Below are 14,230 nucleotides of genomic sequence, written 5' to 3'. Positions count from 1 at the left end.
TAGGCTTTTTATCAATATCTTTTTCTTCTTCATGTACCATCAGTTCAGAATTTTAGTTCAAAATGTTGTCTTTCAGTGGGGGACATTTATTGTCAGTGAATCACATTGCTATTTTTTTATGACTATTATCCAATTGGGAGACAGCTTCTAGAGATCTATGCCACATTGTTTTAACTCACACTAAATAATTACTTGCACACATGACACTTCAGAAGAATAAATTAAGAAGTTTCCAGTGACTTTTTTCCTATCAGAGAAATTTGGGATGACCATATCATCCCTGTTAAGCATTTTTGTTGGATTGCAAGATTGGCTTGGTTTTGATTATAAAAAGTTGTTAATTTTTCATTTAGTAATTTTTTCTTTTAAAAGAAGGCAGGATAGAGAAGATAGTTATTTACCACAAGAAGACTCAAAAACATTATTTTCTACACATTCAAAATAAACAGCTTTCCCTAAATCTCTGCTGCCTCTGCTGTGTTAGATAGATAGATAGATAGATAGATAGATAGATCGATAGATCGATAGATAGATAGATAGATAGATAGATAGATAGATAGATAGATAGATAGATAGATAGATAGATGCAGTGGCAATACCACTGCATTCGGTAGCCATCTTGGGCACAGTCCCAAAACAAGTGGAGTACCACCTGAACACTATCAGCACTGGCAAATTCAACATCAGTCAATTGCAAAAGGCAATTTTACTTGGACCAGGTCATCCTGCGACAATATCTGTAATGCCATCAAATATCCACATCTCAGTTTCCCAGGTCCTTGGTAAGGACTCAGTAGGTGGAAAAAATGCCAGATCCAGTCTAAACATCAGACTGTGTGATGAATCATAACAAAAAAATAATAAATCTACATAAAGTTTAATGTATTTGAAACACTGAACTCCATTTAGATTAAACATACCATTCAGCAGCCATGATTAAAAGCTGTGTAAAGATTTGTCAATTGTAATAAGTCTGAGCAGTCTTCATTTTAAAATGCACATTTTTTTATTAAACTTCAAAAAACAAGTACAGTACCTGCTTAACCAAATATGCAGCACAAATTTGAGTGAGGTTTGCATTAATTTTGGATTGCAGCATTCTTGAGTATTGATCACTCAGGTGGAATGGTGGGAGTGTAAATGGCTACTTTTCATGATGGTTCATTAGTTTCCAACTGAAGAAAGCAATGAAGTGAGAGCATTATTATGTCCACATTATTTATTTGGTTGTCCCATGTTCTGATTTATATTTGCATCCATTTCATAGATATCTAACAGTCTAGCATTGAGGTTATAGTATGGAGATTTATCACAGATTTGATTTGGTCTTTTATGAAGTTTTCTTAGATAAAATGATAAGGCAGATTCTTAGGGTGCCAATATCTAGCATGGATGACACATGGCTAAATATTCAAACATAATGAAGCCAACCTTAGACAGTGAAATTCCACCAAAGTCAGTAAAGTATATCACCTGAAATAATAAGTATATGAAGCCTCCATTCCTTAGCCCAAGTAGATACTTTTTAACTATTCAGCATTTAAGCCAATAAATCAGAGTTGTTGTTTTCAATTATAACAATTTATTGCAGCTGACAGTTTACTATTATGGCATAAGAGTACATCATCCACATCGGTTGTTACCTGGCCAGATTGTTCTTTTGAAATTATATATGAAAATTATATATGAAAAGAATTAAATATGCCAGTTCAGGAAAGGAGAACAGTAGGAATAATACAAAAATAAAATTATTCTTTAACTGTTAAAGTATGTACAGTATGACTGAAATTAGAAAATTAGTAGGAACAAAGAAAACAAGATAAGATAAGCTAACCTTTATTGACATTTTTTACTGTGAACACGCTGGCATACATTTAAAATGAAATTATGTTGCCCACTTGCAAAAGAATGTATGTATGTATGTATGTATGTATGTATCTGTGTATGTGAGGTTTTCGCGGGTGTTTGTATGTAGGTCTTTGGTTATTCGGGTTTTCTCTGAATAACCAAATGAGGCACGACCACAAACCAGAAGCCAGACCACAGCTGCATCATTAGCCACTTTAAACCCCTCCAATCCATATATGAAGCAAACTGACACCCACCATGAAGATGAGGCACGACCACGAACGCAAAGCCAAAAAATAGCAAGGCAGCCCACCATCTTAAACCCCTCTGCAACTCAGACTAACCTGAGCACAACAAAGCCCCCACCCAAACAGAACACTCCCCCAGCCAATCAGAGCACAGCCAACCCCCCAGCCAATCAGAGCACAGCCAACCCCCCAGCCAATCAGAGCACAGCCAACCCCCCAGCCAATCAGAGCACACCCAAGCCCCTAACCAATCAGAACACACCTCCACCCAATCCGAACACAGCCAAGCTCCCACCCAATCAGTTCATACCCCCACTGGCAGTTAAAAAGAAGAAACAGCTAAGACCACACATTGCTCCTTGAAGCACGAAGCTGAAAGCACCAGCCTGAAGATGACGAATGGGATTTCGTCGAAACGTCGCCAAGACACTTCCAATTTTACGCGGGAGAAAACCTGATTAACCAAACACCTACATACAAAGACCTACATACATACATACATACATACATACATACATACATACATACATACATATATATATATATATTGGAAAATTTGCATAAAAATACGACTCCTGGGCATGTCTATGGTACAAATAAAATACAAACACCAGGAGAGTATAAATATAAAAATATACTTTACTAAAAGCTGCCAAGCTTTCGTTTGCAAACTCCAAACATCATCAGGGCTAAGGAGCCAGTAAACAATGATGACTTAAATGGGTTTTGTGGAAGGAATGATCCAGAAGAACCATAGAAGGAAGCGTAAGGAGAGTAATAAAGAAACATCTGGAACACTAATTAACCGGCCAGGACCGGTGACGCGGTCCATGAGCCGGGTGCAGATGCCGGCAAAACCCATTTAAGTCATCATTGTTTACTGGCTCCTTAGCCCTGATGATGTTTGGAGTTTCCAAACGAAAGCTTGGCAGCTTTTAGTAAAGTATATTTTTAAATTTATACTCTTCTGGTGTTCGTATTTTATTTGTACCAGCTGTCAAGCGCAACAAACTATATATATATATATATATATATATATATATATATGTTTTGTGGTTTCTCCAATGTAATTGCATAAGCAATCATTACAATTAATTTGGTAGACCACAGATGACATATCGCCTTCAAGCAGGGGTTCCTTGGGGCACATTATTCTTGTTCAGGATCTGGCTAGATTTGTGTCCCACTTTGATGTTGTGCATCAAGAGTATTTGTGCAGCTGCTTCTGAAATTCCATTGACATAGGGAAGGGTCACCCAAATGGTAGTCATTGTTACATCATTGACCAATCATGGTTTTCATTGCTGGCAGCACCATCTGATAAAGTCTGCTGAGTAACCATTTTGTGTGCACATCTGGTAAAGGTGTGCCCGTTCTTTGGACTTTTCTGCTATTGTGCTGCAATGTGTGTTGATTCTATTAAACAATGTCCGGATACAGCTGATTTTGTGCATGGTGGGGTGATTGTTGTCATTATGAAGAATTTGATCAGTGTTTGTGGATTTGCGGTAGACACTGGTGGAAAGAGTGCCATTATGCTCACGTCTAATTAGTACGTGGAGGAAGCCAAGGGTGTTATTGGTTTCTTTCTCTGCCGTAAACTGGATATCAGGATAGATTGAATTAAGTTTTTTTATGAATCCAGTTTTATCCTGGTGTTTAATAACGGCAAACATATTGTCTACATACCTGACCCTATAAACTTGAGTTTATAGTCGTTCATCGCCATAAGTTCTAATTTCTGCAAAACCATCTCAGCAATTATTCCAGAAATGGGGGACCACATAGGTGTACCTTTTATCTGCTCATATATGGAGTTGCCAAACGTAAAATATGTTCTGAGGCAAAAGTTCAATAATTGAATAAAGTCTTCTGAATTGGGTGAACCAGAGTTCTGTGGCTCCTCATCTTGTAGCAGCTCTCTTATGACAGACACCGCTAGTTCTTGGCAATGGAGATGAATAGAGATATTACATCAAAAGATACCATGACTTCATCATCCTCTACTGTTAGCGTTTTTAACCTTTTTAGAACTAGTTTCGGAGATCAATATTTTTAGTAGTTTTTTCTATTATGAATATACCCGAGATTCGCATTTTTAAAATTATATATATATAATCCTGGGTATACACATATAGTAAAAATAACAAACTTGATCACCAGGATAAGAATATAAACGAAACTGTTTAATATACAAGAGTACTTAGCTTTCGTCGTCCAAACTGCCGACATCGTCAGAGTATAAAACGTAGGATCCGGGAGTATGCTTATATAACTGGCTGCCCCAGCCACCATGCTCCTCAATCAGGTCATTGGCCTTCTCATTACCACCGATCGTGTTGTTCTTAAAGGGCCTACACTCATCAATGTGTTGGTGGTTTTCGAGGTTGCTCTCCCACCCCCGGTCGCTGTTGTTCCCCTGGTGCACATACAAGCACCCAGGGGTTGGCTATCCAGCCACTCTCGGTCATCTCTCCCCATCCCACTCGTCACCAGCCACATCTGTGCCTCAGTCAGGTGTCAGAAGTGTGCGCCGTAGGCAACTCTATGATGGACGCATGATGTCGGCCAGTGATGAGAGGAGTGGGAAACAATGAGCGTGAGCGATTGGACGGCAATCTCCTGAACTTTCACACAGGCACAGAGAGCAACAGTATTGGCGAGCAGAGGAACAGCTCCAAGAGCATGCCCAACAGGCAACTCGTTGGCGGAATCTCGGATCCTATGTTTTATACTCTGACGATGTCGGTAGTTTGGCCGACAAAAGCTAAGTACTCTTCTATATTAAACAGTTTCATTTATATTCTTATCCTGGTGATCAAGTTTATTTGTTATTTTTAATAAATATTCCTTGGAAACCTAGCAGACAATTTTCTCTCCCAAAAAGTAGAGAAAGAAACTAGGGGATTAGCTATTTTGGATGTAATTCTCACTAACAGAGATGGCATGATAGAAGGTGGTGAAGCCACAGGAACCTTGGGAGGAAGTGATCATGCAATATTGGAATTCAACATTATGGAAGCACAAGCAATAGAACACAGTCAAACTAGAATCTTGGACTTTAAGAGAGCTAATTTCAATAAATTTAGAGAGGGCTTGGGAAAGATTCCATGGATGAGAATCCTGAAAGGGAAAACAATTCAAGAAGTTTGGGAAATTTTGAAAAGTGAGATAATAAAAGCCCAGTCCAGTACAATACCAACAAAGAGGAAAAATAACAGCTCTCAAAAGAAACCAGCATGGCTGCATAAAGAACTGTCTGATAAATTGAAAGATAAAAAGGACAAGTATAGAAAGTGGAAAGAGGGGCACATAACTAAGTCAGAATATCATCAAATAGCCCGAGCCTGCAAAGATGAAGTGAGGAAAGCTAAGGCTCAAAATGAACTAAGGCTTGCAACCAAAGTCAAAAATAACAAAAAAAGCTTCTTTCAATATGTAAAAAACAAGGAAAGGTGAAGGAAATGATTGGTCCATTAGTGAAGGAAAGTGGCAAGAAGGTGACAAGCAACAGGGAGAAAGCAGAACTATTTAACTTGTTTTTTGCATCTGTCTTTACACAAAGGGAAAAAACAGACCAACCTACCAAAAATAATGCCATAAAAAACAGAATAGAAACGCAAGTGTACTGTGGTGGAGTATCGTGTTGTTCTGGGTCCGGCTACGAAAACTGACTCCAGACCCAGAACAACACAGTACGCAACAACCTTTCACCCTCACCAGACCCAAACCCAGGCCCAAACCCATCCCTCAGACAAAATGCAACCACCAACCAGAAGCCAAACCACTTCTAGGTTGCTCCTAGAAGCACGAAGCTGAAAACACCAGCCTGAAGATGACGAATGGGACTTTGTCGAAACGTCGCCAAGACACTTCCAATTTTACGCGGGAGAAAACCTGATTAACCAAACACCTACATACAAACACCTGCAAAAACCTCAGAAAAAAAATACATATATACATATATGCATATATACATATATACATATATAACAAATAAATACGAACACCAGGATAATATCAAACTAGGATTTGTTTAATAAAATGCTGAGCTTTCATTGGTCAGCACTGCTAACATCATCAGAGCATAAAAACAAGTCAATGGGAGTTCCCTTTTTATAATGCCGGCCGACGAAAGCTAAGCATTTTATTAAACAAATCCTAGTTTGATATTATCCTGGTATTTGTATTTATTTGTTTTTATTACATGGCATCACCCAGGATTCGAATTTTTAACGTAAAAATACACACACACAGACACACACACATATATGTGTTTTCTTATGGACTCCCAGAAGATAACAAGGAAAACTGAAGTTGTGTAGCATCCCTGACAATACTGTGGACCCTGATCAAGCATATATGCCATGTCCTTGATAGAAGGTGAACTTCCAATAATCTTTTTCTGCCATCCTCACCACTCTATGTATCGCCTTCCTGTCCGAAGCAGTAATATTTCCAAACCAGACAGTAATACAATATGACAGGATGCTCTCGATCGTCTCTCTATAGAAAGTGGTAAGGACAGGGGAAGAAAGATGTACTCTTCTCACGCGACACAAAAAATGCAGGTGCTTCTGTACCCACTTCACCAGTGTCTCACTGTTAATCTGCTCATTAGTTGCACACCCAGAAACTTGACGCTATTAACCACCTCCATAGTTGAATCATTAATACACAGAAATGTATGGCTGTGCCTGCCTTTTCTGAAGTCGACAATGATCTCTTTTGTTTAAACCAGGCTGTTTTTATTACACCAGTTCACCAAACCCTTTACCACATCGTGGTAAGCACCCTAATTGTTATCCTGAATAAGGCCCACTACTGTTGCATCGTGATTTAAATTGACTTGATTTAAATCAAATCCACCCTGCTTCTTAGCCAATATTTGAGTATGTTTAAGTTAAAATTATGTTCCTCAATACAGATACATGTGGACTAGAAATTAATTTTCACATTAGCAACATTATATTTTGATATTTCCAAAAATTATATTTTAGAAATTATAATCTATTATTATTTAACTTTTCATTTATTTTCTTAATATGACTTTTTAATAGTATTCCATATATAACAGTATCACCTACATTGGGTGATTGCTCTGCTTAACAGTACACTAACATTAATAAAACACTAACAAGTAAATCACATCCAGAAATCTTCTAAAATGAATATTTAGATAAGTATTAGTTCTTAAGGCATTAATACAGAGAGGTTTGTGATTGGTACTAAAGACCTATTCCTGGAGCATAGATTGCTCCAAGACTGAACAGGTCTCCTGTTCAGATACCTTGAGGAGTAGTTCTTCGTTTTGCAATGGTAGTTCCCATTTCTCAGTGGGAACTAGGTTTCTTAAAATGCACAGAGGAGCTCATCTACCATCATTAAATTACTTAAGATGTAAAATGACTGCTATATACCTGCAGCTCTGAAATTATTTGAAGCCAATAACACAATTTCTCTATGAAGTCCAACTAGGCACCTTTTCCATTGCTGCACTATTAGAAGTTATACAAAATGATTTTTAAGATCAACCTTTCAAGTGTCTAATTGTGTCTCTAATGCCACCCTATGACTAGAGATCAGCTTCATGAAAATGGAGGCTAGAATGTGGATGACTTTGCTTTAACATGATTTTGCCTCATTAACAACAAGTGATTTTTAGTTATATGGAAACAAGAAGTAATAACTAAAATCATATCTTTGAGCTTCTCTGCAGGTCTTCTACTTAGCATGGATATGATCAGGTAAAACACTCATTAAACAGACACAGAACTCCAGTTGGACCAAGCCAGGCCTTAAAAGTTATTGCAGTGAATCCGACAGTAACTCTGCTACCCCAACCATACCTAACTATACTGTACTTAAACACAAAAGGCTCTTTACTCTGGCATGATGTCATCTCTTTCCCTCAGGTATCCATGAAGGCCAATTAAGAAAGATTCTTTACCTGGAAAGATAATGTTCCTGTGGCTCTGGACTCATAGAAACAGCAGATTTATATTTTTATTTTTATTCTTGATCTATCCTTTATGGTTTTTTAATACCTCATCTTAATTATGTTGGCCTATAAAAGATTTGAATTGCTTAGTGTCTGGTAGGCATGTTGAATTAGTTGTTGACACTTTAATGTGGATGAGATATGTATCATTGTCAAAACAGTTAACAAAATATTAATGGATAGCATTTAACTGATTTAAAAACCACATAGTGTTCAGGAAATAGTAAAACCTCAGTTTACCAGATCTTGATGCAAATAATTTCTCATGTAATTTCTCATTCATTATGTAAATAATGCAAAGTATTTTATTTGCAAGATTTGTGTGATATCATTATAAAAGCAGTATAATTTGTGTCATTTGTGAAATGTCATCATGTACATGATACTCTTAAGTTAAACTATTTAATGGCTATTAAAAATTAAACTATTTAATTTACATTTTAATTTATTGAAATAAGCATATTAAACTGAGCGTATTGTTTGGAGAATTTTGAATATTCCTAAACATGTGGTTGGGAGTAAGCTCTAGTGCTAACCATATTGATTCCTATCTAGGATTCAGTATTTTTAAAAAATGTACTCCAAAATGCCACTTAGGAAAGCTTTCTCAGAAGTAGAAGCTAGAGGAATAGTAATGGATGCTGAATTAGTGGGAGATGAGGATCTTGAAGACATTGAAGGAAATAAATAATGGTAGCTTCCAACATTTTAAGAAGACAGTGTTTTCTTAAATTACTTGATAATTTGGAACCACCATCTTATATTTCTTTGAATACTCTCCAGGTCTTGTTACAGTTTTGAGAGGAGTAATGAATTGGACATATATAGTATTTCCATAACAACTTTAAGTATTTTGATAAAACAGTGTTTAATCATTTGAAGGTAATGGTACAAGTGGAGTTAAATATAGGCAAGGGTTTATTTTACATGACAAAGTTAATTACAGTTTTTTTATATTCTAGTGATATAAGCTTCCCTATATTAAGAGCCATGAAAATTAGTATATTTGGAATTAGTATAATATTGTGCATTTGTTTAGAAAATATCAACTGGCTGATGACCTAAATGTGTTCTACTGTATGCTTGAGAGGAGATAATTGTCATCTACCACTACCTACCTCACCCCAGGTACACCAACAATAGTCAATCTTCCTTCATCTATCTATATCCTTCGTTCTCCTGAGGGACCCTCACCTCTGGTGATCTTAGAAAAAGATGTTTGAGGTCTATTTCAAAAGATTGGGAAAGCACCATGCCCAGATGGAGTAATTCCTTCTTGTTTGAAAGCCTGTGCTGAACAACTGGTCCCCATCTTCACATGGATTTTTAATAAATCACTGGAGATGTGTTACGTCTCTTCTTACTTCAAAACTCTACCATCATTCTGATTCCTAACAAATCCTCCATCAGGGAGCTGAATGACTGCAGGTTGGTTGCTCTGACATTTATAGTTATGAAGCATTAACCTCTCAAAGTTAGCTTTGAGAGGTTACTGCTGGCCCACCTGAAAGTCATCATGGATCCGCTTTTAGACCCCTTGGAGTTTGCCTACTGAGCAAATAGGTCGACAGATAATGCTGTCAATACGATACTGCACTATATCTTACAACATCTAGGGGACCTATGCACAGGTCGTTTTTATAGACTTCCATCTTGTCACTCAATACCATCATTCTAGAAATTCTTCACTCTAAAGTGATTCAGCTCCCAGTACCTGTTCATACTTATTTGCATAAGCTTTTTGACTGATAGGAAGCAGTGGATGAAGCTAGGGAAAATTATATCTAGTACCAAAGCAATGAGCACAGGCACCTCTCAGGGCTGTGTGCTCTATCCATTGCTCTTATCTCTATATACCAATGACTGCATCTCAAGGCAACCTTCTATTAAAGTGCTGAAGTTGCAGATGATACAATGGTCATTGGCCTCATTCAAGATTGTGATGAGTCTGCATATAGACAGGAGGTTAAACAACTCACCTTTGTTACAGCTGGAACAATCTGGAGCTGAACATGCTTAAAACTACAGAGATGAGAGTGGATTTTAGGAGGAGCTCTTCTATTCTACCATCTCTTAACTATATTTGACAGCACAGTATCAGCTATAGAATCCTTCAAGTTTTGGGGTTCTATAGTCTTCCAGGATTTAAAGTGGACACTTAACATTAGAACTATCATTTTAAAAGTATAAAAGTATGTTCTTCCTGTGTCAACTCAGAGAGTTCGGACTACTTCAGGGGCTGTTAATACAATTTTATAGAGAAATTATTGAGTCATTTGTATTTCTATAACTGTCTGATTTGGTACAGCAGCCAAACAGGACAGGTACAGACACCAGTGAATAGTTAGGACTGCAGAAAGAACAATTGCAAACAGCCTGCCCTCCATAGAAGATCTGTATATTGCATGGGTCAGAAGGAGGGCTGAGAAAATATCTATAGACACCTCACATAAACTCTTTCAACTCATCCCTTTGGGATGCTACTATAGGGCATTGCATGCCAAAACAACTGGACATCGGGACAGGTTCTTCTCTTGTGCCATCACTCTGATGAAAACTTAATTTTCACATTACTGTCTAATGTCTATGTACATTTACCCCATGTTGTATAGCTGTAGCATTATTATTATCTTTCTTATATTCCTTACTAACCCCTCTTATTGGTATTGTTATTATGATTATTATTACTCTGTTGCTTTACATGTACACTGAGAGTTTCTGCACTGGAGACAAATTCCTTGTGTGTCTAATCACACTTGGCTAAATAAAGTGTTCTGCTTTACTCTACTCTACTCTACTCTACTCTGCTCTATATTCTATTCCAGGTTTTTTTATATTATAAATATATAATGTTCCCTATATTAAGAAGCATGAGAATTAGTATATTTGAAATTAGTACAATATGATACATTTGTTTAGAAAATATCTTACTAATAACTTATTGTTAGCTCTGGGAACATTTTATAGTAGAATTTTTTTATATAATAGTTCTGATGGCACAGAAAATATGCTGCATATAAAATGTATATTTTTTCCTGTTTATTTAAGAATCAAGAGCATTAAACTAAATTATAATTATGTCTTGAAGTATTTTGATAGCATGTCATAAGACTCTGGGTATTCTTTGCCACTTTTAAAATGCCTTCAATTTCCAGGAAGGTTCAGTCCCTCAAATGCAACTTTGATGTTATGATTTTCTCAACAGGCACTGCTCAGTCCACCCTATGTTGGAATACTGCATATCACGATGAGGATCTAATCCTGATTGGAGATACTGAATGCCACGAAAATACAAGTAAATAAGAATAAAGATAATGATATAAGTAAATAATAGTAAAATGCTGCTTCATACGTTTATTAAAATTCAATAACCTTAAATTATCTTTATGATAAAAATTGGGTTTTGACAAACTTACGATTAAATATAATTTTTACAACAGGAAATTATTGTCTTAATTGTCTTACTAGGAAACTATGCCAATGAGAAATAAGTGTGTTCTGAAGTACAGTGCTAAAATTAATATTAGGAATCTGCTATCTTTTGACCTTCTGATCAATATCTTTCAAATGCCTATTGACTTAGATAACATATACAGTCCATGGAAACACTTTGAATATTGTATTTATTGTACTTTCTCTAGAATATAGTAGTAATTCTGTTTTCAAGATCTTAAGAATGCATGATTTCACCACCAAAATTCAAGAGCAAAATGCCTATGACTTTTCATCTCTCTCTCTCTCTCTCTCTCTCTCTCTCTCTCTCTCTCTCTCTCTCTCTCTCTCTCTCTCTCTCTCTCTCTCTCTCTCACATTTACAAATAACATAAATAATGATTGCAATAAGCTTCTGGGAGACCAACAGATTTCTACTGTTGACACTTAAATTCTCCAAACTGTGATTTGGGCTCTTTTTGCTGGGGTGCTGGAGGAACAAATGTAGAAGTTAAAATAATTTGCCTTCCAAATTTCCTAATTATACTCCAACAATTGTTGTACAGGGAAATGACTTTTGATAACCTTGAGTATATCCATTTGTGTACAAGCTTCTATAGGATCAGGTTTTTTAAAATAATTTGCATGGGAATTATGTTTTCCTTTTTCAGTTGTAATGTTAATTTTGTGAAGAATGCACAAAATGTATTTTTGGGGAATAGTTTCAGTATTTCTGTGAAAAGAAGTCTTTTCTGAAACTTAACATATTTGCATGTAACTTGATAGTCCATTTCCACACACACACACACACATACAATATACACACACTGTGTGTGCGTGTATATTTGTGTGTATGTGTCTACATACATATATACATGCATAAATATACACATAGGAAGTATGATGGCTCAGAAGGCAAAGGCACTGAACTTGTGAGCTGGAAAGGTTTGAAACCCAAGTATCACACAAGGGGTGAGCTCCCGTTACTTGCCCCAGCTCCTGCCCACCTAGAAGTTTGCAAGCATGCAAATATGAGTAGGTATATAGGCAGAACAAAAAGAGTTATCTACTATTAACAACTCAATTGAATGTAAACAATTTATAACAGAACCTGAAGACACATGCAATTCTACATAACTTTTATATTTTTATTTTTTTACATAGTGTGTGTATGTCAGTGAGTGAGAGAGAGGGGGAAGATAGTAAATCTGGGAAATATTCACTTGATATAGGTATATAGAATATTAATAATAAACAGAAGTAACAAAGTATCTCTTAATACAATATACTCCTTTAATTGTTGAATATTCAGCAACCATATTTTTATTCAAAACAAATCTCATGACAATAAAATAAACGAGTCTGTCTTCAGATTATATTCAGCTATTCAAAAATTAAATTAGTCATTTATGTTGCATTGTAATTTGTTATTCCTCTTTCATAGAATCCTAAAGTTAGAACTGGTCATTTTGCTCAATACAGGAATCCAAATTAAAGTTACTTATCTAACTCTGCTTAAATGTTACCATCTTTTCTCTGAGCAATTAATTCCAGTATCAAGTTGCTTTTTGTACTATAAATCTAATTGTAACGTTTACCTAACATTAAACATTTTTTTCAGTATAGGAACAATTGGATATATGTCTTTATTCATCAAGCATTGATTTTCTGATATCTTTCCTTTGTAAATTATTGTACTTTTATGTGGATGCCTTGTTAAAATAACATTAAGATTCAGGGTTTTTTTGTGAGTCATTGGAAGAGAAAACCATAGGTATTTCTAGCTGTAGTGCATATACAGGAAATTCTCAGTTAACAATCACTCATTCAGTGACTGTTCAAAATTATAATGCCACTGAATCTATGGTGCCTACGGTCTTCAGGTTCCAGCCATCCCAGCATTCTGGCAGTCTTGTGATCACTATCTAAGCATTTGACAACTGGCTCATGCTTACAATGATTGCAGCACCCGTGTTCACATGTTTGCAATCTGCAACCTTCCTATCTGCTTCCTACAACCAAATTCATTGAGGAAGCCGTCAGGGAAGATCACAAGTCACCTGGATACGTCTCCCTGACCTCTCCAAACTGCTTTGTGCTCTTGCCTTCCTTCACTGGCCACCCACATATCCTTGCACATCATTGCATACCCTGAGCCTTACTACACTTGCACTCCATCTCTCTGGCTATTTGTGACTTTTGTGCACCCTCCCTGAACCTCTCACACTGCACCTCACAGGCCACTTATGCCCCTTTTTCATCCAACAGCAACCACTGCAGCCCTGCCACACTTCTGCCACATTTTCCCCAAACCCACTTGGGTTCTCACACTCTCTCTCACCTGGCAATAGACCCAAAGCTCTGATGACTAAACATTAAATAAAAATTTATTTGAAATCCTGAGTATTAATTAGAAAACAGTCTGAATAGTGTTATGAAATTCATCTCACCTTCTAGTGAGATGAAAGCAGTCATAAAAATAACCATAAAAATATATGCATTGTAGAAAATTGACACACTATTCTCTATGATATATTATCATATGTGATGTAGCAATAAAACAGAAACATATATTTGTATAGACAACTCCATGTATCCTCAGTGGAAATGATTTTAATTATTTAATTAATTATCCTCCATATGTTATCTTTATAAAAATTATTTTCATCATACTTTAGAACCAAGTTAAGTTTATTTTTTAC

The 14,230-nt window shown here is 36.3% G+C and overlaps 1 protein-coding gene across 11 annotated transcripts in view; it reads left to right on the top strand.

The window, feature by feature from the left end:
- Positions 1 to 14,230, top strand: part of TENM3 (teneurin transmembrane protein 3) — a 565,275-nt gene that overhangs the window by 187,643 nt on the left and 363,402 nt on the right. For 9 of the 11 annotated variants that reach the window (XM_039336655.1, XM_039336657.1, XM_039336656.1 and 6 more), the window contains one exon: positions 11,303 to 11,392. The exons of the other annotated variants lie outside the window; for them this stretch is intronic. In XM_039336655.1, coding sequence (XP_039192589.1) covers positions 11,303 to 11,392 — 90 coding nt within the window. The remainder of the gene's footprint in view (positions 1 to 11,302; positions 11,393 to 14,230) is intronic. 11 annotated transcript variants of the gene reach the window in all.

Source organism: Crotalus tigris, unplaced genomic scaffold, assembly GCF_016545835.1.
Source record: "Crotalus tigris isolate CLP2741 ecotype Arizona unplaced genomic scaffold, ASM1654583v1 scf7180000017666.379230911805:20528666, whole genome shotgun sequence".
NCBI classification, from domain to species: Eukaryota; Metazoa; Chordata; class Lepidosauria; order Squamata; family Viperidae; genus Crotalus; species Crotalus tigris.
Note: the sequence above shows the minus strand (reverse complement) of the source record. Positions and strands in the feature narration are given on the sequence as shown.